This window comes from Eschrichtius robustus, chromosome 1 (genome assembly GCF_028021215.1).
Source record: "Eschrichtius robustus isolate mEscRob2 chromosome 1, mEscRob2.pri, whole genome shotgun sequence".
NCBI lineage: Eukaryota > Metazoa > Chordata > Mammalia > Artiodactyla > Eschrichtiidae > Eschrichtius > Eschrichtius robustus.
The window spans coordinates 90592325-90617190 of NC_090824.1; the positions used below are offsets into that span (position 1 = coordinate 90592325).

The window sequence follows — 24866 nt, forward strand, 5'->3', positions numbered from 1 at the left end:
TTGACAGTTTCCAAGTACCATCTTTCTAAATTTGCTTTTCTCAAATTTCAAGAGGAGGTCTCCACAGACAGATGTCTGAAAAGGCCTCCAAACTATTAACAGTGACAAGTTATCTATGAATGGAAGCATTTAGAGTGATTCTCTCCTTTTTTCCCTCCACTCCCTCTCACCCCTTTCCTGTATCATTTGAACATTTTTCATAATTAGTCTCTCTAAACATTTAGCAACCAAACAAGTATATTTTAAGCATAGAGTAATTTCCTTCTGTTCTAGCAATGCTTTTCTGAATGATTTATTTTACTTTAGACTAATTCTCTAATAGTCCAACTACTGCTTTTAGTTGTTTGCTCAAGAACTAAAATCTTGAAGTAAGCAGAAAATAACTTACTAGTATTCTCAATAATTTAAATATTAGTAAGAAAAGTTTTACTATGGCAGTGTCTATTACAAAAAAGAGTTGGCCTTGCCAATTAATAGTGTAAACAAGAATTCATGGAAAATACTATTAACATAATGGAACTAATAGTAATAAAACCAATGTTTTAGAAGCTTCTTTTATATATAAGTGCTAAGATAATTTAAAAGTACTCCTAAGTAACCGTATTAAAACAATTTACAGGCCCTGATACTTTCTCAGCCTAAGTCAATAACAGCATTTAGATACAATGAAATTATAAAAATATTCAGTAATATAGAATATTAGGTCATTCAGATATAATTTACCATAACTCATCAGAATCAGAGAAACTATATCATACAGTTTTATAGGAGGAAAAAGCATAGACTTGGGAATCAGGAGACCTAGGTTCTAGTTCCACTTCAATCATTAACTAGCCACATGATTTTAGGAAGAGACTGAACCCAATACCGGCTAACCTCCTTTTCAGCTCTAACATTTCTCATTCTGAAGAGGAAAAAAAATATTCATGAATATAAAGCCTAATGAACAGGGGCAATTTTGATATTAAAAAAAGTACTACTAATAATCACTCCTAAACAAGAAGTATAAACTGGACTGTTCCAGGAACGCCCATACTAATAGCTATGGTGCTACCTAAATACTGTTTCTCATTTCCATATCCTTAGAAGCTTGTTTTCTTAAGTCTGTATTTTGTTTTTACTCTTTCGTTTTTGGAGTTTGCTTTGTTTATTTGTTTATTTATTGATTGATATATGGCTGCATTGGGTCTTTGTTGCCACGCACGGGCTTTCTCTAGTTGCGGTGAATGAGGCCTACTCTTTATTGCGGTGTGTGGGCTTCCCATTGCCATGGCTTCTCTTGTTGCAGAGCATGGGCTCTAGGCGCACGGGCTTCAGTAGTTGTGGCTCGCAGGCTCTAGAGCGCAGGCTCAGTAGTTGTGGCACACGGGCTTAGTTGTTCTGCAGCATGTGGGATCTTCCTGGACCAGGGCTCAAACCCGTGTCCCCTGCATTGGCAGGCGGATTCTTAACCACTGCACCACCAGGGAAGTCCCTGTTTTGTTTTTAAATTATACTAACTTTGGACATTCAGAAAGTTTGAATTCTTTTCAGCTAATGTCATACATGACATTCTAGAAATATTTCAGAAAGTAATCTATATTCTCATTCTTGACTTTATAAAATAAAGAACACAAGCTAACACCTTTCCCAGTTTAAGGTTTAAGATGTATGTATGTTGAACCAAATTTAGAAAGTTTACTTAATGCCCATAAGGAAGAAACAATCCAGAGTTTTGAATATGATTTAACTGTGTAAGGTAATCAAGAAAGATCCCTGGGCTTCCCTGGTGGCGCAGTGGTTGAGAGTCTGCCTGCCAATGCAGGGCACACGGGTTCGAGCCCTGGTCTGGGAAGATCCCACATGCCACGGAGCAGCTGGGCCCGTGAGCCACAATTGCTGAGCCTGCGCGTCTGGAGCCTGTGCTTCTCAACAGGAGAGACCGCGATGGTGAGAGGCCCGCGCACCGCGATGAAGAGTGGCCCCCGCTCGCCGCAACTAGAGAAAGCCCTCGCACAGAAACGAAGACCCAACACAGCCATAAATAAATAAATAAATAAATAAACCCAAAGTCTAAAAAAAAAAAAACTCCTGGCGAAAAAGTAGATACCTAGCAAACATTTAAAAAAAAAAAAAAAAAAAGAAAGAAAGATCCCTGTACTACAAAGCCACTGTCAAAATATAAAAATATGGAACAAGGTTGGAACCTAAGTAGAAAATACCAGATTGGTACAATTTCTAAATACTTAGAAACTTCATGTTGATTACTCCTGAGTTATAAAGCTGATAAAAACCTCAAGTGATCTCTGATTCTAAAAATAATTACAGCTACAAAAGAAAAATACAACCCCAAATTTTAAATATCCCGACTATTATTGGTTGCTCATAAACATAAATCCAAGTTAATTTTCAGCCCTGATGTAATAAGCATGTGGTTCTCTCCTACCTTCCATTCCAAATTATAACTTGGCTGGAAACACAGAACAATTTGTAATCACACTTACCACTAGAGCTTTCACAGAAGCTTTGTGAGGCATGGGCAGAGGCTTTCTCCAGTTGCTGGGCCCCTACACCTGAGTCCAGCTGCTTTGTATTAGCCATTTTTGAGTCTTCCCTTAATGTGCTACCTGTTGTCTCTTTTGGTTGGGTCTGCTGCATTTCCTGGTCAGGTCCTGGAGCATCATCTGCTCTCACTAAAGTCAAGGGAGGCTGCGAAGAGTCTGCCTCTACAGGTTCTTTCTCTGCAGTCACTGATTTCAGATCTCCTTCATGTTCTGCACTCTTTTCTTCTTGGGTATCTGCTCTATTCTCAGCACACGGTTCTATTTCTGGAGCATCATCCTCCCACAACTGAGAATCTGAGCACTTTTCCACTACCTCTAAAGGTTCAGAAGAAACATCAACTCTGGGAGATGGTTCCTTCACATCTACAATGACGACACTTGAGTCCTCTGAAGTAGCTTCTTCCCATGCTTCCTGATCCTTATGTTCCAATTCTTGGTCAAGTACTGGAAGCTTTTGGGGGGAATCAATATTAATCACACTGGTTTCAACTTCCATAGCTTCCTGGCATTCCTGTTTGGGGACTTCCTTTGGAAGACCCAGCCCCTGGGACTGAGTTTCAGTCAGAGAAAGGTGCAATGCAACACTCTCCATATTTTCTTCTTTGGGCTCCTCTCCTTGACTTTCACAAGGAGTCTCAGGGATTTCTTCCACCTCAGACCCTGAAGACCCCTCCTCTGGATGATGTTCTTTAATTTCTATAGCTTCCTCCTGATCTAACACACTAGAGAGTGCCTCAGATCGAGTAGCTGGAGAGGGAACTGCCTGACTACCTGAATCGCAAGTGAGATCAATACAAACGTCTTCCGCCACAGTCTCTTCTCTGCCTTTGCAACCATCAGCTAAAATACTAATGTCGTCTCTGCTTTCTGTGTTAACCCCCTTTGTTTTATCATCATTCTGATTCAGTTCTACTTGGCCATCTTGTGCTGGATTAATCAGGATACTATCATTTTCAGCAAGAACAAGTTTAGAATTGAGAACTGGAGACATGGGTTCAGTATCCTCAATCTGTGTGTTTTCTCCATCTTCATCAATCCTGTGAGAACTCAAGCTTTCTATCTTTGGGGACTGACTATACTCACTTGTAGAAAGCATCAACTTACAAGAATCCCCTGTCAAAGAAAGCCCAAGATCCTCAGAGGAATTCTTTGGTTCAGTCTCTGAAGTTTTAGAATACTCAACAGTCAAAGATGAACTATGCAAACCTCTATCCTTCTTCTCATCATTTGATCGTTCTTCCAAACTTGGAGATGGAATGAAAATGTCCTAGGGAAGAACAAAAAGACACAAATAATCATTTTGTCATAATCGTATTTCTTTTATATCTAATCCTTCAATTCTAAAATTTCTAAATCAACTACACAAGAATTTTAAAACTCTACGGCCATAATCACCAGTCTTTTCATCAACACAAGTCACTGTTTAATGCTCTTCTTGTGAATCATTGATCTAGAATAAGCACAATCCAAACAAAAACCTAAAGTTATTAACTTAGGTAGGAAGACACTTAAATTTAACTGTACATCACTACTAAAATCATGTCATACACTTTATGATGGGCCCTCAATTATACAGGAATCACGTGAACATATGCCTACACAGTCCACTTCAGTTCTCACAAAGTGGGAATATATACAGGCATAACTCAGAGATACTGCAGGTTCAGTTCCAGACCACCACAATACAGCACGTCACACAAATTTTTAGGTTTCCCAGTGTACATAAAAGTTATGTTTACATTATAGTCTATTAAGTGTGCAATAGCATTATGTCTTTAAAAGATGTACATACCTTAATTAAAAAATACTTCATTGCTAAAAAAATGCTAAATGTCATCCGATAATGCTGGATTGCCACAAACCTTCTATTTGTAAAAAACAAATTATCTGCAAAGCATAATAAAGCAAAGTGCAATAAAATGAGGTATGCCTGTCCTTATTTCACATCCCACTATTTCAAAATACGCTAGCATTCATAAAGATGTTAAAATTCAAAGTTTACAATAATATTAGTCAACAGATACCACTACATACCAACAAGGAAGGCTGAAGGTAGTAAGACTACATCCTGTTGGTGAGGATGTGAAACAACTACAACTGTCATACACTGCTGGTGGCAATGCAAAAGCTAGAGCCACTTTGGAAAACAGTTTGGTACTATCTTCTAAAGCTAAACATACATTAATATTACCATATGACTCAGAAATTGTACTTGTAGGTATTAACCCAAGAGAAATAAAATCATATGTCCACACAAAGATGTAGTATGCAAATGTTCACAGCAGTATTATTCATAATAGCCCAAAACTAGAAGCAACCCAAATGTTCATCAATTGGTGAATAAATAAATTGTGGATATCTGTATTACAGAATACTACTCAACAATAAGAAGGATTAAAATATGAAAACTTGCCAGAATATGAATGAATCTCAAAAATATGCTAGGCTAAAGAACTCAAACACAAAACACCATACACTTTTGATTCCAATTATATGAAATTTTTTTTTTAATTTTTGGCCGTGTTGGGTCTTCGTTGCTGCACACGGGCTTTCTCTAGTTGCAGAGAGCGGGGGCTACTCTTCGTTGCAGTGCGTGGGCTTCTCATTTCAGTGGCTTCTCTTGTTGCGGAGCACAGGGTCTAGGTACACGGGCTTCAATAGTTGTGGCTCGCGGGCTCTAAAGCGCAGGCTCAGTAGCTGTGGCACACGGGCTTAGTTGTTCCGCAGCATGTGGGATCTTCCTGGACCAGGGATCGAACTTGTGTCCCCTGCATTGGCAGGCAGATTCTTATCTACTGTGCCACCAGGGAAGACCTATATGAAATTCTTGAAAAAATAAAACTATAGTGACAGAAGGCAGATGAATGCCTGCCTAGGGTAGAAGAGTGGATGGGGGCGTGGGGAGGAGGGATCAACTGCAAAGGATTATGAAGAAACTTTTTAGGGTGAGGAAACTGTTTTGTACTTTGATGGTGATGGTGGTTATACATTTGTATACAACTACCAAAATTCATCCAACTATACACTTAAAATGGCATTCTTATTTTATGTAAATAATACCTTAAAAAAAAGAAAATAACCCAAAGCTTAAATATGTTTTTATGTAAGAATTTACATTTAATGTGTTATTTTGCCTAACATAAATGCTATAACACTCTAGACATAGCTGGTAAGGCATTCATTTCCTATTTTTAAGGGAATGAGGAATCAAAATAGGTTGCCAAACATTCTGTATATTCTATAACTTCTGGTATTTCAATGTCTGGTGTTACTGTTTACACTTTCAGATTATAAAAATAGTCATAAATTTCAATCTGCTCATATACTCTGAGGCATGACTGAGTATAAATTGGTTCAACACTTCTAATGGCAATTTGGCAATACACAACAACAGCCTTGAAATTTTATATACCCTTTAGCCCAATAATTCCAGTTCTAGGAAATTATCTGATGAAAATACACTGGGATTTAGCTACAGTGCTTGCTGTTCAGTACTAAAATTATTACTTAGAAAAGGAAATAATATAAAATATCTTAAATATCCACTGATAGGAGATTCATTTAAAAATTATGATACACCTAAATGATGGAATACTTTGTAATTACACAAAATTGTAGACGAATATTAAAGAATATAGAAAAACATTCAGGCTATGCATTAAATAGAAAAGTTTTTAGTTAAAAAAGTATATGAATATATATTTTATTGTGGTCTACACATTTTTATATAATTTTCAAGTTTTTTTAAGTTAATAAATATATACCATTAAAAAGTTATGAAACATAAAACAAAAAAGTTACAAGCAATTAGTTGAGACAGGATAATTGATGATCTTATTTTCACTTATCTGTATATTATACACACTCTACAAGAAAAATGTATTTATTTTTCTTGTTGTAAAAAATAAGTCATTTTACAAAGGCTTATAGTTAAGACATTGCTAATAAAATTATAAATACCTTTTTAAAAGTCAAACTCATAAAATAACCACTTTAAAGTGAATATTTACAATGTGCAACCACCACCTCTATCTACTTTGAAAACATTTTCATCACTTCAAAAGGAAACCTCACGGACTTCCCTGGTGGCGTGGTTAAGAATCCGCCTGCCGGGCATATACCCTGAGAAAACCATAATTCAAAAAGAGTCATGTACCAAAATGTTCACTGCAGCTCTATTTACAATAGCCAGGACATGGAAGCAACCTAAGTGTCCATCATCGGATGAACAGATAAAGAAGATGTGGCACATATATACAATGGAATATTACTCAGCCATAAAAAGTAATGAAATGGAGGTATTTATAGTGAGGTGGATGGAGTTAGAGTCTGTCATACAGAGTGAAGTAAGTCAGAAAGAGAAAAACAAATACAGTATGCTAACACACATATATGGAATCTAAGGAAAAAAAAAAAAAAGGTCATGAAGAACCTAATGGCAAGATGGAGATAAAGACACAGACCTACTAGAGAATGGACTTGAGGACATGGGGAGGGGGAGGGGTAAAATGTGACAGGGTGAGAGAGTGGCATGGAGATATATACACTACCAAATGTAAAATAGATAGCTAGCGGGAAGCAGCCGCATAGCACAGGGAGATCAGCTCGGTGCTTTGTGACCACCTAGAGGGGTGGGATAGGGAGGGTGGGAGGGAGGGAGATGCAAGAGGGAAGAGATATGGGAACATATGTATATGTATAACTGATTCACTTTGTTATAAAGCAGAAACTAACACACCATTGTAAAGCAATTATACTCCAATAAAGATGTTTAAAAAAAAAAAAAAGAATCCGCCTGCCAATGCAGGGGACACGGGTTCAAGCCCTGCTCCGGGAAGATCCACATGCTGCGGAGCAGCTAAGCCCGTGCGCCACAACTACTGAGCCTGTGCTCTAGAGCCCGTGAGCCACAACTACTGAGTACGCGTGCTGCAACTACTGAAGCCCGCGTGCCTAGAGCCCGTGCTCCGCAACAAGAGAAGCCACTGCAATGAGAAGCCCACACACCAGAACAAAGTGTAGCCCCCGCTCGCCACAACTAGAGAAAGCTCGTGCGCAGCAACGAAGACCCAATGCAACCAAAAATAAAATAAATTAAATAAATTAAAAAAAAAAAACAAACAGGGAAGGAAACCTCATATCCATTAAGCAGTTGTCCACATTCTGAATACGTTTTAAGTGTTATCAAAGTAAATACTTACGTGATATCTTTCACAGAATTTTTTCAATATATGTATAATTTCAGTCAGCAAAGTAAAACTTCAGGGGCTAACCAGCCTATCAATAAGCTGTACTTCTTAAGACTGCCTGGATCTACCCTCCAAGTGTCTGGCCCCTGATAATCCACAGCGTTGAGGCTCCCTGAAGGCCTAGTCAGAATAACGAAGTTAAGTGAAAAAAACCACCTCAGGGCTCTGGATAAAGACTGATGAAGAACTGTCAAGACTTCGCTCAATGAGTCAACCAGTCTAGATTCAACAGACCTAAATCCATAGTATCCAACCAGTCAAAAACTGGTCTCACACACACAGAGTTTAACAGCCACTCATACAATCATCTATAATCTGACTTGTCATCCCCAAATTAATATGTATATCAAGAATGAGAAAGTGTTAAATATCAAACTATTTTCTACGAATCCTCTCCTCAGCCCTCACAACCTGGTGAAGCGTCAAAGAGGCTATGAAATTAACAAATATATTAGGAAAAAAAAGAAAGAAATACATGGGGCTTCCCTGATGGCACAGTGGTTAAGAATCCGCCTGCCAATGCAGGAGACACGCGTTCAAGCCCTGGTCTGGGAAAATCTCACATGCCTCAGAGCAACTAAACCCGTGTGCCACAACTACTGAGCCTGCACTCTAGAGCCCACGAGCCACAACTACTGAGCCCACGCGCCCAGAGCCCGTGCTCTGCAACAAGAGAAGCCACCGCAGTGAGAAGCCCACGCACCGCAACCAAGAGTAGCTCCCGCTTGCCACAACTAGAGAAAGCCCACACGCAGCAACAAAGACCCAACGCAGCCAAAAATTAATAAATAGATATTACAACATCAAAATTAGGTTCATTTGGACTTCCATAACCAATTTACAGAAGAAATAACAGATGTGCAAAGGTGAGTCATTAAGACTAACATGTAAGGAGTTTGATACATAATGAAAAAAGCATGGAACTTCCAAATAAAAACAGTGGATTTAATACACACATTTTTTTTTAACTCTCTTCCAAAATCCCACTAAGCAATGGTAAAGGGATTTTTTTTAAAAATGCATTTTCAAGAAAAAGAGAACAGGGACTTCCCTGGTGGCGCAGTGGTTAAGAATCTGCCTGCCAATGCAGGGGACACGGGTTCGAGCCCTGGTCCAGGAAGATCCCACATGCCGCGCAGCAACTAAGCCCGCACACCACAACTACTGAGCCTGCGCTCTAGAGCCCACGAGCCACACTACTGAAGCCCGCGAGCCTAGAGCCCGCGCTCCCCAACAAGAGAAGCCACCGCAATGAGAAGCTTGCGCACCGCAAAGAAGAGTAGCCCCTGCTCACCGCAACTAGAGAAAGCCCGCGCGCAGTAACTAAGACCCAACGCAGCCATAAATAAATAAATAAATAAATTTATTAAAAAAAAAAAAAAAGAAAAAGAGAACAAAGAACAGATAACCACAATAAAATTTTGGAAGAGTGGTCATCTATCTAGCAGACTAGTGAAAACTGAATTCCTAAGACAGCAGTGGAGAAAGCTAAGAAGTAACCCAAATTACACCTCAGAACTACCATGTCCCAAAAAAGATTCAGCACTTGGCAGTAGCCCAAGTAACTCTGGAAGTGGTGATGAGGGTAGTGCTAAAAACAGGAGGAGGACTGGCTGGAAATCTATTTAAGAAGCAGTTTAATCCCCAGATTCGCTCTTCCTGACCCTCCTCTGCCCTGGACAGGGTAAAACAGAGCATCCCTGAACTGGAGGAAAAGAGGCACAGTTATCAGAAAGTACCAGACTGAAAACAGGGAGATTAAATGAAAATTTACATATTGAATGGAACCTGCACCTGCCTCTCAACACCCCCAGTCCTCTTCCATCATAGACTTCTAAAGCAATGGCAGGCAGGAGGGAACCTGAACAAGACAAGATAAATCAAGATACTGACATGAGGGGACCCCAAAAATGGCCCTGCAGATCACACTACAGTAAATTCCAGACACATGAAGCACCAACTACCAATTCAGAACTTCTAATCAGTTTTCTGGGATTTCACTCTTAAAGCAGTCAGACAATCAAGGATTATTATCAGACTCTTGAGGAAAGCCTCTTTAAAAGTCAAACATCAAAACTAACAAAACTAACTAAAATCTATTTGAAGAAATAGTGACTATTGCAGGGAGAAAACTTCTCAAAAACTATTATTAATATCATGAAGGAGATAAGATAGTATACCCATTGAATGACAAAATGCTATTTTTTTTAAAAAGGGAGAACATTCAAGGAAAAAAAAAAAAGAGAATAGAAATGAAAAACCCAAGAGTAGAAATTAATGTCTCAGAGAAAGTTAAAAAATGGTTGAACCTGGCAGTTGCACTCCTAATTATATACAAGAGAAATAAAAATACACATCTGCGCAAAACTTGTGCACAAATGTACACAGCATTATTTATAATAACCAAGAAGGGGAAACAACCCAAATGTCCATCAACTGATAAACGGATGAATAAAACGTGGTATGTACATACACAGTATTATTCAGAATAAAAAGGAATGAAGTTCTGATACATGTCAAAACGTGGATGAACTGTGGAAACATTACAGTAAAGAAACCAGTCACAAAAGACTACATATTGTATAATTCCACTTATGTGAAATGCCCAGAACAGGCAAATCCGTAGAGACACAAAGTAGATTAGTGATTGACTAGGGCTGGGGATGGGGGAAATGGGAGTGACTGTTAATAAGCATGGGGTCTTTTGTTGGGGGTAGAGGGGGAGCATGATGAAAATGTTCTAAAATTAGACTCTGGTGAATAACTATACAACTTTGTGAATACACTAAAAGCCACTAGATTATACACTTTAAAAGGGTGAACAACACGATGCATGAATTATATCTCAATAAAGTCAGGGTTTTTTTTAAGTTTTAAAAAAAAATAGTTGAGGAAATCATCCAGAAAGTTAAACAAAAGGAGAGAGAGATGGAAAGTAGGACACAAAATAATAAAATTACAAGACTATTCTAGGAGTATGAATATCCAAACAATAGGTATTCCATTAAGAAAAAAAAAAAGAACAGAGGGGAAGAAATTAAATAATTAAATGTCCCTGAACTGAAGGGCTTGAGTTTCTAAATTGAGAGGGCTTACCAACACAATGAAGAAAAACAGACCTATGCCAAGGGTCTGGAAGTTTCAGAACACTGGGGATAAAAAGAAAAATCTACAAGATTCCAGTAAGGAAAAAAAACAGCTCACATATTAAAGATCAAAATCAAACTGGCCACACTTCTCAACAGCAACACTGGAAGTCTGAAGATGGTAGAGCGATGCTTTCAAAAGTTTAAAGGAAAATTATTTCCAACCTAAAATTCTATACTCCTACAAACTATGAATCATGTATGAGAGTAGAAAGTATGCTACTAAAGAATGTCCTCCATCAAAATGAGGGAGTAAACCAAGCAAGAAGACACAGAGCCCAAGAGGAATCCAACACAAAGACAGGTAAGGACAATCTCCAAAGACAATAAAAGGGAGGTGACAGTTCTATACCAGGAATAGAAGGTAATAGCACAGATTAGAACTCAGGAGGCTCCAAAAGTGGTTTCTCCAAAATGAAGAAGTTTGAGGCCCCTGAACATCTTGAAAGGAGATTTTGACAACTGGTGGAAAGCCTAGGGTTGATCTAGTGAGAAGTTCATGCGTTAAGGTAGAATAATGATTAATGCCCCCTTTCAATTTCAAAGCAACATTTTTAAGAAGTTAAAGACATAGTACAAATTATACTCCAATAAAGATGTTAAAAAAAAAAAAGACATAGTACAAAATTCAAACATAAAAAGTACATCAAGATATTAGATGACCCTGGAAATGTTCTAAAACTAGATTCTGATAACAGCTGCACAATTCTGTAAATTTACTAAAATATCACTAAACTATACACTTAAAATGGGTGAGTTTTATGGTTTGTAAATTATACCTCAATACAGTTGTTTAAAAAAAAAAGATGTTAGGAGGAAAAAACTTTTTCTATGGTACTCACATGAGAAAACTCAGGCTGGGATGGAACAGGAAGTGACCCAGGAGTGAAGACTGGTGTGCTCTGAGATACCGGTGTTGAGGCTTGTGGTGATATAGTGGGCTCAGGTGGGAGAGGGGGGTTTTCTATCCCTACTCGTTCATCACCTTGGAGTTTCTTCTGAAAAGACTCTCTCCCTTCAGATAACACTGACATATCCATTGGCTCATCTAGTTTAAAACAGGAAAAACAAATTGAGAAATAAGCACTCATCAATACTATTCATGTTCCAATACCACTAATAACAATTATATTCAGATATTTTCATCCCTAAAAAAATACAGTGACAATTTTCAGAAAAGCTGATAGGTTAATAGAAGATTGAGTCCTAGGAATCTAGCAACACTTTATTCCCCTGGGGGAGGGAAGTTCACAACTCCTAAAATACTCAGGTATAGATTAAAATAGGGTTCATCTAGGGATACCCATCCATCCATATGATAGTAAATTAACTTGGTTCCTCTGAGACCCTTTCCTGATTATAGCTCAGTTTTCACATTTGCATAGGAATGCCCAGATTAATGGCACCTAATTTAACCACAGGCCTTGAAAGGCAGTGAACTTGTTTACCACTCTAAGTAAATATCTACATATTTATGAACTCATTTTATTTGCATTAACTGCTAAGTGCAGAGAGGTGGATGCCAGGACAAATAGAGAAGAAGGAAAAACAAAAATCTATCAATGACAATCAGCAATGATTTATCAAAGAACAAAGTACAGGACACTAATCCTGAGACAAATTGCTCAGGAGGGAAACATAAACACAAACAAAACACAAAACACTGCTTTTCCTATAGTATCCTACCCACCTGTAGGCTAACAGGATCTTCCTCAGAGCCAGCCTAGCTTGCTAGGTATTTGATTCATCAACCCCTTTTCCCCTATCTTACAACTTGACCCCAAACAGGCTTCCTTTAGACCACTCTCACAAAGTACCTATGCCATTTAGTTTTTGCCTAAAATCCACATTCATGCTACCAGGTACCCGCCCCACCTCCACCTCAATACCTACCCCTGCTGCTTAGCTTGGCCTCAAACGCACACTCCACTGTAATGCTAGGTTTGGGAACTGATGCTATAGGCCTTTATTACACTACCACAGCTGTGTTAAGTATTTTCATTACACCTTTTGATCTTTATTGCCGTGACAAAGCACTTATTAAGGACTGTTCTAAGCACTACATATAAAAAGGCTTTAGGTTAATATTCTTAGACAACAACAACAAAATACAAAAAGCATACACAGTTGCACAGTTATGCACATATTAAGCAAATGCATTAAATCTAAAATATAATTGACAAAGGAAAATACAATGTTACATGAAAAGAAAAGAACACTGAATCATATACATAACATGATCCCACTTGTGTAAACATACTTCTTTATATTTATGCATAGAAAACACACTGAAAGGAAACACACATATCCAAATACTAATTATATCTGGACTGTGGTATCACAGGTGATTTTTATTTTCTTCTCATTACTTTCCCATATGCTTTCCAAACTTTCTACAGTAAGTACTAATTATGTTTACAGTCAGGGAGAAAGCATTTTTAATATAATTATTTTTATATATCTTCAGTGTTCACACTACAGATAGAAAAAATGGTTCTAAGGATAAGCCAAACTTAACTTGCATTAACAGCATTTTTTGTAGAATGGATTCACTTTTATTTTTCACTGACGATATCACTAATCATGTTATGCTTAGAATGATATTAGTCCATTTGGATACCTACATTGATTTTAAGAGAAAATAGCCAGACACAAACTTTGTGACAGAAGAAAGTCTAAGATTAAATTTTGTCATGGGTAAATGAAAACCCATGAGCACAGGCTCTGGAGGCAGCTGCCCAAGTTCAAATCCTGCCTCTATGACTTAGTTGTGAAATCTCTCTGTGCCTCCATTTTCTCATCTGTAAAATGGGGATAAAAGTAACACCTACTTCTTAGGACTGTTGTGAGGATTTTAAAAAAAAACAAACAAAAAAAGAAACAAAGAGAAGAACCCAGAACGAAAGAGAAGCAAAAAGAACAGTGCCTGGCATAAAATAAGTGTTCAATAAATATTAGCTATTGTACCATTACTGATATGTGAAAGAATGAAAAGGAAAAAATCATGGAATTTATTGGAAAAGGCTTTGTAGAAGTAGGAAAAATTTAGAAGTATCTTGAATGACTGGATAGGAGACTAGAACAGAGCAAAAGAGGTTTAGATAATGACATAAAGTAAGTAAAAAGAAAAACTTTCTTGTGAATAAAGTAATATAAAATCACTAGGTCCTCAAAGGAGGAAGGGAATTAAGTCAAAATTTCTACCACCTGCTCCTAACCACTCTTTGGCTAAAACTGCTTTGATAATAGCAGAAATAACCTATAAAGAACAAAAGAAACAATTTTTGGTTCCCTCTGACCAGTAACATGTTACCAAGCTGCTGGAGACTATTAGGCCAATGGCAATAAAGGTCTTCATTATACTATTGATAATTCATTTGAGTTCAACTTGAACAATTTTCCCTTAAGGGTCTTTTCAAAAATTAAGTTGTCAATACAGAACTCTCAGAAGAATCAGTGCTAGAAAAGCAAAGAACCGAGGAAAGCACTTAACACTAGGCCACTCCCCTGAAGCTTAGACATGAGTCCTAGCGAATAGCTGAGGTCACAGTGTTCTAACATGTAAAGGAACAGTACACTTCACAAGGCAGAAGAAGTGCTGCCCCTCTTCTAACCTGAGATCAACAGACAGATCAAGAGAGCTCACCTTTTCTCCCTTCTTGCTCTGTGGGACTGCTAGGAACGATAAAGGGGGTAGATCGGAAGGCATCAGGGGAAGGAGCAACAAGGTCTGAGGAATTCCTTTATACAAAGAGAGAGCCACAGGTTATTTTACCACAGCTACAGCTTCGCACTTGCTTTCTACTTCTTAACAGCAAAAATATCTATAACTCATTCAAGTACTTATTAGTGTTTCTCTCAAACAGCTAACCAAGGTTGGTAGAAGAGCCATGAACAATACTTCAGTAACTATTTCTCACACCAGACATATCCAAAATTAGAATTAAAAAAAAAAAAAAAAAGATTAAGGGAAAAGCCATATGATTACAAGAGAAAGTAAATGACCAGACACAAGGACATCATGACTGAAAAGCAGGATGAGATAGTGCTAAAAAAATTAATTCATCTGCAGATTTGAGACAAATATTTACTCCATTTTTTGCCTATTATGAGAAAGATCATGCACATTCTTATTAAAAAAAAAAAAAAAAAAGCAACCTCTTTGCCCTAACACGGATAAAGAAATCCAACTACTGTCAACTCTAGCATAACCTCTTCTGCACCCCTATGCCATTAAATGGGAAGAACTGCTAGCCAAATGGAGCAGCAGGCAGCTTGTTTTGGACACGTAAGTCTCTAAATAACTGGGCAGTTTCTTTCCTGGTGAAACCTTCAGGCTACAATTTTAAAATCTCCAAATGGGAAAGCAGATCTACCTGCCTTCGATAATTCCACTAAGTTCTTATTCCCCAAAATTCTTAAGCCTAGAGTTTACTTTTCAGTTTCAAAAAGACTTCTGGACTACCAACTTTAGCTCTTTCAACCTTAGCCTAAAACCATCAGGCACATGTTTCCTTGAAAGGGTTATTTTAGGCTTACTTACGTGGAAAGACTCTCCTGAACAAGAGACCTCTGACCAGAGAGCTGCAGGAGGTGCAAAGTGGTGGCAGGTGTGGAAGCCAAAGAACACCCACCTTCCTCCCTTGAAGGAGTAGAGCAACCATCAGACGCTACTGAGAAAAAAAAAAAATTCTAGTTGCATTTACTTCTCATATTGACATTACTGAACTGTCAAAAAAACAAAAGACACTCAGTAGTACAAAAAGCGTAATATTCATATCCACCCATGTTCCAAGAGGGCAGAAACTGTTTTCTAACTGCAGTACAATTAGTGGAATGCCACGCTAACACAAATCTTGAGTGACCACTAAACAACCTCTCCCTAATGAATTATGGGTTTCTTTTATAAAGAATTGACAAAAAGAACTCCTTAGTCCTTTCTGTCATGATCGAAGCCTGGAGAAGAAAAGCCAGGACGCTTAAGCCTCTCCTTGGCTGCTCTTCTTTCTTGTGAAGTTTCTATTATAAGACAGCAAGCGGAAAAAAAAAAAAAAAAAGACAGCAAGCGAGCCCTTTATTCCAAGGTCTACCTAAGGTGAAGTAAAGCTTATGCCATGATGCAGATGGGAGAAGTCAAAATGATGTGCATGACACCTGATGATATGAATGCAGCAATTTTCATGATTAGAACCTGGGCTCCTCAAAAGACAGGAAAAATACTAAAGCGTAAGTAAAAGGCTATATGAGCAGCCATTACTGATTTATACTATGAAGAGGCTCCTGTTGGTCCCTTCTCCCTAGCAACAAATGGAGTATCAGCTGTATTAACTGCAAGAATAAAGAAATTTCTTAAGTACAACCTGTGGCTTTAATGAGAGACCAGAAAAGGTTTCTTGGTGATGCTCTGTATGTCCCGCACACATTCACAGCACAGTACAGGAGTATAACCTTCTCTTCCTCCCTACTTACAACCAATACATCATATTTTGCTGATTGTTACTGACGCTTTCTGGCTCTGTGAGGCTGCAGCATGGGGCACTGGTGGGGGTTAATGAAAGGTGAAACAAATACCATTCTAGTCTTCTAAAGGTATTATGTTCTTTCTGCTGGACCATAACTTCCTATTTGTGGCAGAGGAACTAATAAACAGATGAATAAGTAGACTGTTACCCAGGTGAACATGAAAATCTTCATTTAATTATCATGATATTTAAGATTTGAAGACTTATGATAACAGAAATAGCTACTCTGCCCATAACATTAAATCTGCCATATTATTAGCTAGTATTCTTCAATATCTCCATTTCCAAAAGAGAAAGAAAATTATGCTAACACACGTTAAACAGCAATTATTTCCAAAAAGCCCTTCTCATTAATCAGCTAGAAACGTACTTTCCTTCCATACCACAAACAAGTCTGCACACCTATAAAGTGCCTTCTGACTTAAAACAGTAGCCTCAGAACAGAAATAAAAGTTTAGATCTTCAGAAAAGAAGAGCTACGGCAACTAATTACTCTTTGTACCTGTTTTATTGCTCTGGTCAAACAAGTCTTCCTGAGTTGACAAAACCTCAGGCTCTGGTGACTTCTGAATCTGCATCCCACCTTCCAGAAGTTCTTGAACAGACATTTGTTCTTTTGTTTCCACAGCAGCAAGAGAGCCTTTGGGACTAGCAGGCATGTCCTCTGACCTAGGAAATTCATATCGCCAGGAGAAAAAGTTACTATGTTCAAAGGCTTTCATCTTTGAACAAAGAAGCATTTCCTGTTTTGTGTGTTTTCCTTTTTTAATTTCAAAACTTCCAAAAACTATTTATTAAAAGTAAAATAAGCTATACTTTATAATGACGCAAAGCCCTCAGCCCATTTCAAAGAGTGTCTCAGTCTCTCACAAAGCAATACCTCTTTTCCACTCTGCTCACTGCAGTGTTGCACGCTGTCCAAGATTTCTGATAAGTGAGTTAGGGATTTCTGTTACATACGTTGTTATCTAGAGGTGCATGAAGGAGTGTGACCCAGACCACAACAATGCCAGAATGAACAATGACCTCCCACAGAAAGGGCTTGGATGTAAATCATCCTCTGCACCAGCCACACACATTATCTTCTGCTGACCTTTTTGATCTGATCTACTCAACCCAAGCCCCAAACCAAGACTCCTTCACACAAATACTACTTACACATGTAAGACACTCACTGCTGGCTCCTTTCCAGAGACTTAGGAGGTTCACCTACTCTACCATTCCCCAGAGTAAACAGGATAGCAAAACTACCTAGAGAGTAATTTCCTAAGGAAAAGCGGAAAAAGTCAGCCCCCATTAAGCTGAGTGTTTTGCATTAGAAAGACAACTTCTCTTGATATTCAACTTTGTTCAGTACCCCATTCCCCACTGTTTCTACTGAAGGAAGAAACAAAAGAATACTAAATGTTTACTCATTCCCTCCTCCAAAATGGAAGCATCCCACTTGTCCTCTGCCATATCTAAACTTGAGGTATTGACCAGAGACAATGCTGTTTTGGATACAACAATCACCATAGGCAGAACAAAGGTATACTGACCAATTCCCAAAAAGTTAAGAGCCTGAAAGACACGGGAAAAGAATACCTCCCTATTTATCTATGCCATAAGCTACCAGATGCAGGATACCTGAGGATCCAACGCAATCTGGATGCTCCTCAAGTATAAAAACAGTAGACTTTCAAACATAATATTCTTGTGACTCTTACAACACCAGAGAAGCTAGAAAGACATCCCACAGAGAGATAGTGCCTCAGCAGACAAAGAACAGAGAGGAGAAGTAGCAACCAAAGATTAAGGGGTCATCCTTACAGTTAGAGCAGCAATAAATTGGGTTTGTAATATGCCTAAAGATAAGGACACAACGAGAATTCATAAACAATAAATGTTTCTACTGGACCATAAATACGCCCAGGGCAAGGGGGAAAAAAAAAATCAAGAATTTCTAAAAATGTTTCCACCTGGCCAAGTGAAATGAGTGTAACCCCATAGATAGCAGAAACCCAAAAATACTTCCTAGAAAGAACTTGGTTTACCTTGCAGGTGGTGAATTTTGCTCTTCTACCACAGGTACATCCTTACTGGGCTGTGCTGCCACAGGGATATCCTTGCTGGGCTGTGCTGCCATGGGGATACCTTCATTAGACTGTTCTTCATGCTTAATTGCTTAAAGTTTTAGAAGAAGATAGGAAGGAGATATTTAATTTTTCAAAGTACTAGAAGTCGTCCCAAATGCTTTTTAAAAGGCAAAGATTTTAAAGAAAGAAATACAAACTGAAAATATATACAGGCATCATTCCAGAAAGGAAAATAACCAATTACCCACTTATAAAAAACCTTAGTATGCAAGCCATCAACTGACAAGTACTCGCCAGACAACTCTACAACCTTACTATACTAATTTAGATTATATTAACTTAGATAGCTATAAGATATATCAAGGAAAAAACAACTAGCTCTAGCATGGGAGGAAAATACTTATAAACAAACTCTAAATGCCAGAAAACATGTTACGTACCAATATTAGCATCCACATCAGAGAGCCTAGTATAAGCAGAGTTGGTGGTTACTGACTGTAGAGGCCCTTTGTCTGCTTCACGTGGCACAGTTTGTTCCTCAACATCCTGGCTCTGGGAGAGTTCTAGAATCCCAAAGCCCAGCTGTGATGAGGCAGGATCTAAGAAGAAAACCACAAGAAATCAGATATCATCCCACAACATTATGCACTATGCAAGGTGCTGCCCTTTAGCAAAAGACGGTCATATTAAGTCCTTCACATCAAAGCCCTGTCCCCCAAATTTTTTTCAAAATAAAATTAAGAATAAAAGCACTAAAAGCAAAGGGGGAAAACGCATAATGAAGCAAAAAACTGTGTACTATAAAACCTTACAAGCACCTAATAAAGGTAGACTATTTCTACTTTCTAAAGAAATACATAAGCCCCTCCACACACACACACACACACACACACACGCAGAGAGCACTGTACCTCAGACTGTAATTCACCCCACAAGGCATGCATCCCAAAAATATTTGAAAAACAAATGAATACAAAAGAAGTAGGAGTCAGTGTGCAGAAAGGGGGCTAAAAAATGAGCTAAAAATTCCTGAACACCAAAATTAGGTGGATTATCTTAGACTATCAGCAAATTTCCTAATGACTATTCTCAATTTAATGATCAGAAATCTATAACCTGATAAAAGGGAGAAATTTAGACATCTGCATGCTCATGTTAAAGGGGCTAGACCAATCTACTATCCTGAAAAAGGCATAAAGCTACCTTCAGCACCAAAGGAGTGTGTGGTATCGTCTGAAATATCTCCTTCCTTTTCCTCTTTCTCCTTCTCTTCCACCTCTTCTTCCTTCTCTTCACCCACAGGAGGAGCAGATTCCACTGACATTCCCAAAACACTATACAGCAAAAAGACACAATCATGTGTTCGCAGATAGGCCGGGATATTTTGCTCAAAGAACTCTTTAAATTTTATTGTGACTCTCCACACACCAACCACGTTTTAAGCAAATTTGAAAAAGTAAAAAACCTCACCCTATTATTGCTTCTTTCTACAAAAAGCACCTAAAAGGTTAACAACTCAAAACACTGTAGTACAGAATTAAGTAATACAAATAAGAGACAGAAGGAAGAAACAAACATACTTGATTTTTATCTTTCTCTGAAAAAATCTGAGCAGGGATAGAAAAATCTTGCACTCAAGAGAATTACTGACAAGTGACAAGAGAAGATGTGCATTAGATGTGCAGAGAAGGGGGTCAAAAATACATCTATTTAATAGAACACAGTTCACAAAATAATTTTAGCAAAAATTCTTAGAATACATAACATAGAACCACAGTGGCTGAAAAAAATTCAGGTAAGAGGTCTGTGTATTAAGAAGAAGACATCACAGGTCAAAAAATGATAAACACAAGTAAAAGACACATAACAATTAGGAAAAAATATCTGCAATAATATAACAAAAGAATAGTCTCCATAATATACAAGGAACTAGTAAGAAGAAGCTCAAGATATGAATGGACAAACAACAGAAAAGACAACTCACAAAAAAAAGAAATACAAGTATGTTTAAACATGTAAGAAATCAAGGAAACCATTTGTTGCCAATCAAATTAGAAAAAAAAAACTGTAAATACTGTACTACTATTCAGTGCTGCCCAAACCTGAGGTGAGATTAGCATTATCACATACTGTTTATGAGAGTATAAACTAATAGAACCTTTCTGCAGAACAACTGGGAAATATGTATCAAGAGCTCTAAAAAATGTTCATACCTAGTAATTTCAACTGTAAAAAATAATTTGAAATATGAAAAGATTCTTATACAAACTTACTTTCGAAGTTCACTGTGACTAACAAACAACCTGCTGTAAGCCCAACAGTAGGTAAATGATTAACTAATTTCATAATCCATAAAATGGAATTTATGCAGCCATTAAAAATGTTCAAAACAGGGGCTTCCCTGGTGGCGCAGTGGTTGAGAATCTGCCTGCCAATACAGGGGACATGGGTTCGAGCCCTGGTCTGGGAAGATCCCACATGCCACGGAGCAACTAGGCCCGTGAGCCACAACTACTGAGCCTGCGCGTCTGGAGCCTGTGCTCCGCAACAAGAGAGGCCGCGATAGTGAAAGGCCCGCGCACCGCGATGAAGAGTGGCCCCCGCTCGCCACAACTAGAGAAAGCCCTCGCACAGAAACGAAGACCCAACACACTCAAAAATAAATAAATAAATAAATTCATAAATTGAAAAAAAAAATGTTCAAAACAACCAAGTGCAACATGTAAACCATAAATCTGGATTGGATACTGGATAAAATATATATATATATATATATATAAAATAAAGCCATCTTTGAGACAACTTGGAAAATCTGAATATGCACTTATTACTAGGTTTTACAGAATCAATATTTTCTTAGGTGTGATAAGGGTATTATGATAATATAGGATAATATTTTTCTTAGGGGATGAATGCTAAAGTATTTGAGGGGAACTATGATTTCTGCAACTTTGCTTCAAAACAGTATATTTTATACACACACACAGAAAAAATGCATAGTATATTTTGAAAAAATGCATAGTATCTTTTCATCTCTACTGTGGGTTTAAACTTTTAAAATAAAAAACTTGGGGCAAATGTTATTTAGAGTTTTAATTGCCAGGGGAAATTAATTGCTCATGTTGTTAAGCAAAAAGGTCAAGAAACACAGGAACTTTTACTTCCCATGTGTCAACTATGTATATCAAGTGCACAACAACAACAACAAAAAACAACAGGGAAAATAAGCCAAAATGTTTACAGCAATTAGCCTCTGGGTGGCAGAATTACAGATGACATTTTTTGCCTCCTTGTAACTTTCTACCCATTTAACATTTCACATAAAGACCATTAAGCAGGGCTTCCCTGGTGGCGCAGTGGTTGAGAGTCTGCCTGCTAATGCAGGGGACGCGGGTTCAAGCCCTGGTCTGGGAAGATCCCACATGCCGCAGAGCAACTAGGCCCGTGAGCCACAACTACTGAGCCTGCGCGTCTGGAGCCCGTGTTCCGCAACGGGAGAGGCCGCGATGGTGAGAGGCCTGCGCACCGCGATGAAGAGTGGCCCCCGCTTGCCACAACTAGAGAAAGCCCTCGCACAGAAACGAAGACCCAACACAGCCAAAAATAAATAAATAAATAAATAAATAAATAAATAAATAAATAAATAAATAAATAAATAAATAAATAAAATATGTTAAAATTAAAAATAAATAAATTAATTTTAAAAAAAAAGACCAATTAAGCATAAGTTTAATAAGCATAAAAGAGAAGAAAACATAAATTTGCAAAGTTGGGGACCATGATCCAAGGAAGAGAAAAAGGACTGAATAAAGACTTTCACAAAAATTAAATAGAACGTTACCTACACAACTGGGAGGACCAGATGCCTGACCTCAGGAAACATAGGGGAAGAAAGTCAAGAGCGTGTATGACAAAAAGTAGAAGAGCAATGAAAGACAGCACAAACCACACACCTTGGATCTTCCTCAGTCTCTTTTGGTGGTTTTCTTCAAGTTCCTAATGCTCGTAGGCACAGTGAGTCCTTGGACCTCTTCTTCACCTTCACTCACCCCCTTAGTGATCTTATCCAGACTCATGGCTTTGAATATCATCCATATGCTTATGACTCTGCAATTTTAAATCTCCAGCTTAGACCTTCCCCCTGAGCTCCAGACATTCACACTGTCAACTGCCTCCAACTGGCAATTGAAAAGGCAGCTCAACTTTAACAGGTCTATAATTGACCTTCCCCTGCAGTCTTCTCATCTCAATTAACAGCAACTCCATTCTTCTAGCTCCCAAACGAAAAACATGGAATCACTGTTACCTCCTTCATCTCTCGCATACTTCACATCCAACCTATCTTTGAATCATATTTTCAAAAACCCAGAATCTCACCACTCCTCATCCACTTCTACTCTGGTCTAGCCACTGTCACATTTTGCCTAAATTATTTCAGTAGTCTCCTAGTAGGTCTTCCTGACTCTGCCCTTGCTCTCCCTTCAGACTATTCCTTTCTAAATTTAATCTGAAGAGCTTTCTTTTTATTTTAATTTTAATTTTTCCCAGCTTTATCGAGGTATAATGGACAAATAAAAATTGTATACTCTTCAATCTATTCCTGATCCAGCGGCCAGAGTGATCCTGTTTAAATCTAAGTCAGATCATGTCATTCCTCTGCTCAAAACCGTTCAATACTTTCCTAAGAGTAACAGCCAAATTCCTCACAATGATCCATAAGGCTTTATATATTCTGGTTCCCTCTTTACTTCCCTGACCTCTTCTCCCACTCCTCTCAGGCACTCCACGCCAGCCACACTAACCTCCTTGTCATTTCTCAATTATTCCAGGCACATGCTTCTCTCAGGGCCTTTGCATTTGCTGTTCTCTATGCATGGATTACATTTATCCCAAATAACAGCAGAGATCACTTACTTAAGATTTTTAGTCAAATGTCACATCACTAAAGCATCCCCTAAGTCATCCTACCTAAACTTGCAATTCCTTTGATGCTTCCCATCCCCTTCTCTGCTTTATTTTTCTCCTCAGCCCTATCAGAGTCTAAGATACTATATATTTTTACTTATCTATCAAGTATTGCTATATCCCATACCAGAACGTAAGCTCCATTAAGGTCTAGGGTTTCTTATCTCTTCTGATCACTTTGTATCCCCAAAACTCAACAGTGCTTGGCATATAAGAAATACTCAATAAATATTTAATTAGAATGATTAGGTGAATCAGAAGAGGCTTGAAACTAATCTGATTATAGACAAAAAATAGTACTGATATTAAACTTTTCTCCACTATCCAAAACTGATGGAAAAAGAAAACAAAGGTTTAAATATATTATTTAGAAATACAGAAGTAGCCAATAAAAGAAATAAAACAATTATCATCAAAAATTAGGAGAATGTTGTTGTGAGTTAAAACCTCATCTTTCATTACGGAACTCAAGTGTCTTAATCTGATAAAACAAGAAATGGTAATACAACAGTGTGACTTAGTTTTACAACAGTATTAAGAGCTAGGAAGACAACCTCCCAAAGAAATAAAAGCACAAACACTTAAAAAGCGTTACCTCTGTGAAAGGGGACCAATGGTGGGAATGGACTCTTTGCTTTTCATAATAAGTTCTTTTTAAAATAAATTATGTATTTATATTACTCTTAAAAATATTTAACAGATCTCATCAAAATTAAAAACATGCTCTATGGAAAAAACCTCTTAAGAGGATGAAAAGACAAGCTACAGAGTAGGAGAAAATATTTGCAAACCACATATGCTACAAAGGACTAATATATAGAATATATAAAGAAGTCTCAAAACACAATAAAAAAAAATCCAGTTAGAAAATAGGCAAAAGACATGAACAGACATTTCCTTGAAGATGTACAGATGGCAGAGAAGCACATGAAAAGATGTTCAACATCATTAGCCATTAGGGAAATGCAAATTAAAACCTCAATGAGATATTATCACACACTTATCAGAATGGCTAAAATAAAAAATAGTGACAACACCAAATGCTGGTGAGAATGGAGAGAAATTGGATGTCTCATACACTGCTAGTGGGACTGTAAAATGATACAGCCACTATAGAAAACAGTTCAGCAGTTTCTTAAAAAAACTGAACAGGCAACTACCATATGACCCAGCAATTGCCCACCTGGCCATTTATCCTAGAGATATGAAGACTTACAAAAACCTGTATGCAAATGTTCATAGCAGCTTTATTTACATTAGCCAAAAACTAGAATCAACCCAGATTTCCTTCAATAGGCAAATGGTTAAACAAATTGTGGTACATCCATACCATGGAACACTACTCAGCAGTAAGAAGGAACAAACC

General features: G+C 37.8%; 1 protein-coding gene across 2 annotated transcripts in view; it reads right to left on the reverse strand.

Annotated features, from left to right (window-relative positions):
• Positions 1-24866, reverse strand: part of TP53BP1 (tumor protein p53 binding protein 1) — a 69982-nt gene that overhangs the window by 40812 nt on the left and 4304 nt on the right. Inside the window, exons 5-12 of one of the 2 annotated variants that reach the window (XM_068550333.1) lie at positions 19739-19869; positions 18976-19134; positions 18494-18623; positions 16963-17129; positions 15482-15608; positions 14585-14679; positions 11781-11986; positions 2484-3810 (exon numbers count right to left, since the gene is read on the reverse strand). In XM_068550333.1, the coding sequence (XP_068406434.1) occupies positions 2484-3810; positions 11781-11986; positions 14585-14679; positions 15482-15608; positions 16963-17129; positions 18494-18623; positions 18976-19134; positions 19739-19869 (2342 nt within the window). Of the gene's footprint in view, positions 1-2483; positions 3811-11780; positions 11987-14584; positions 14680-15481; positions 15612-16962; positions 17130-18493; positions 18624-18975; positions 19135-19738; positions 19870-24866 lie in introns of both variants that reach the window. The other variant, XM_068550329.1, reaches the window with a different exon arrangement.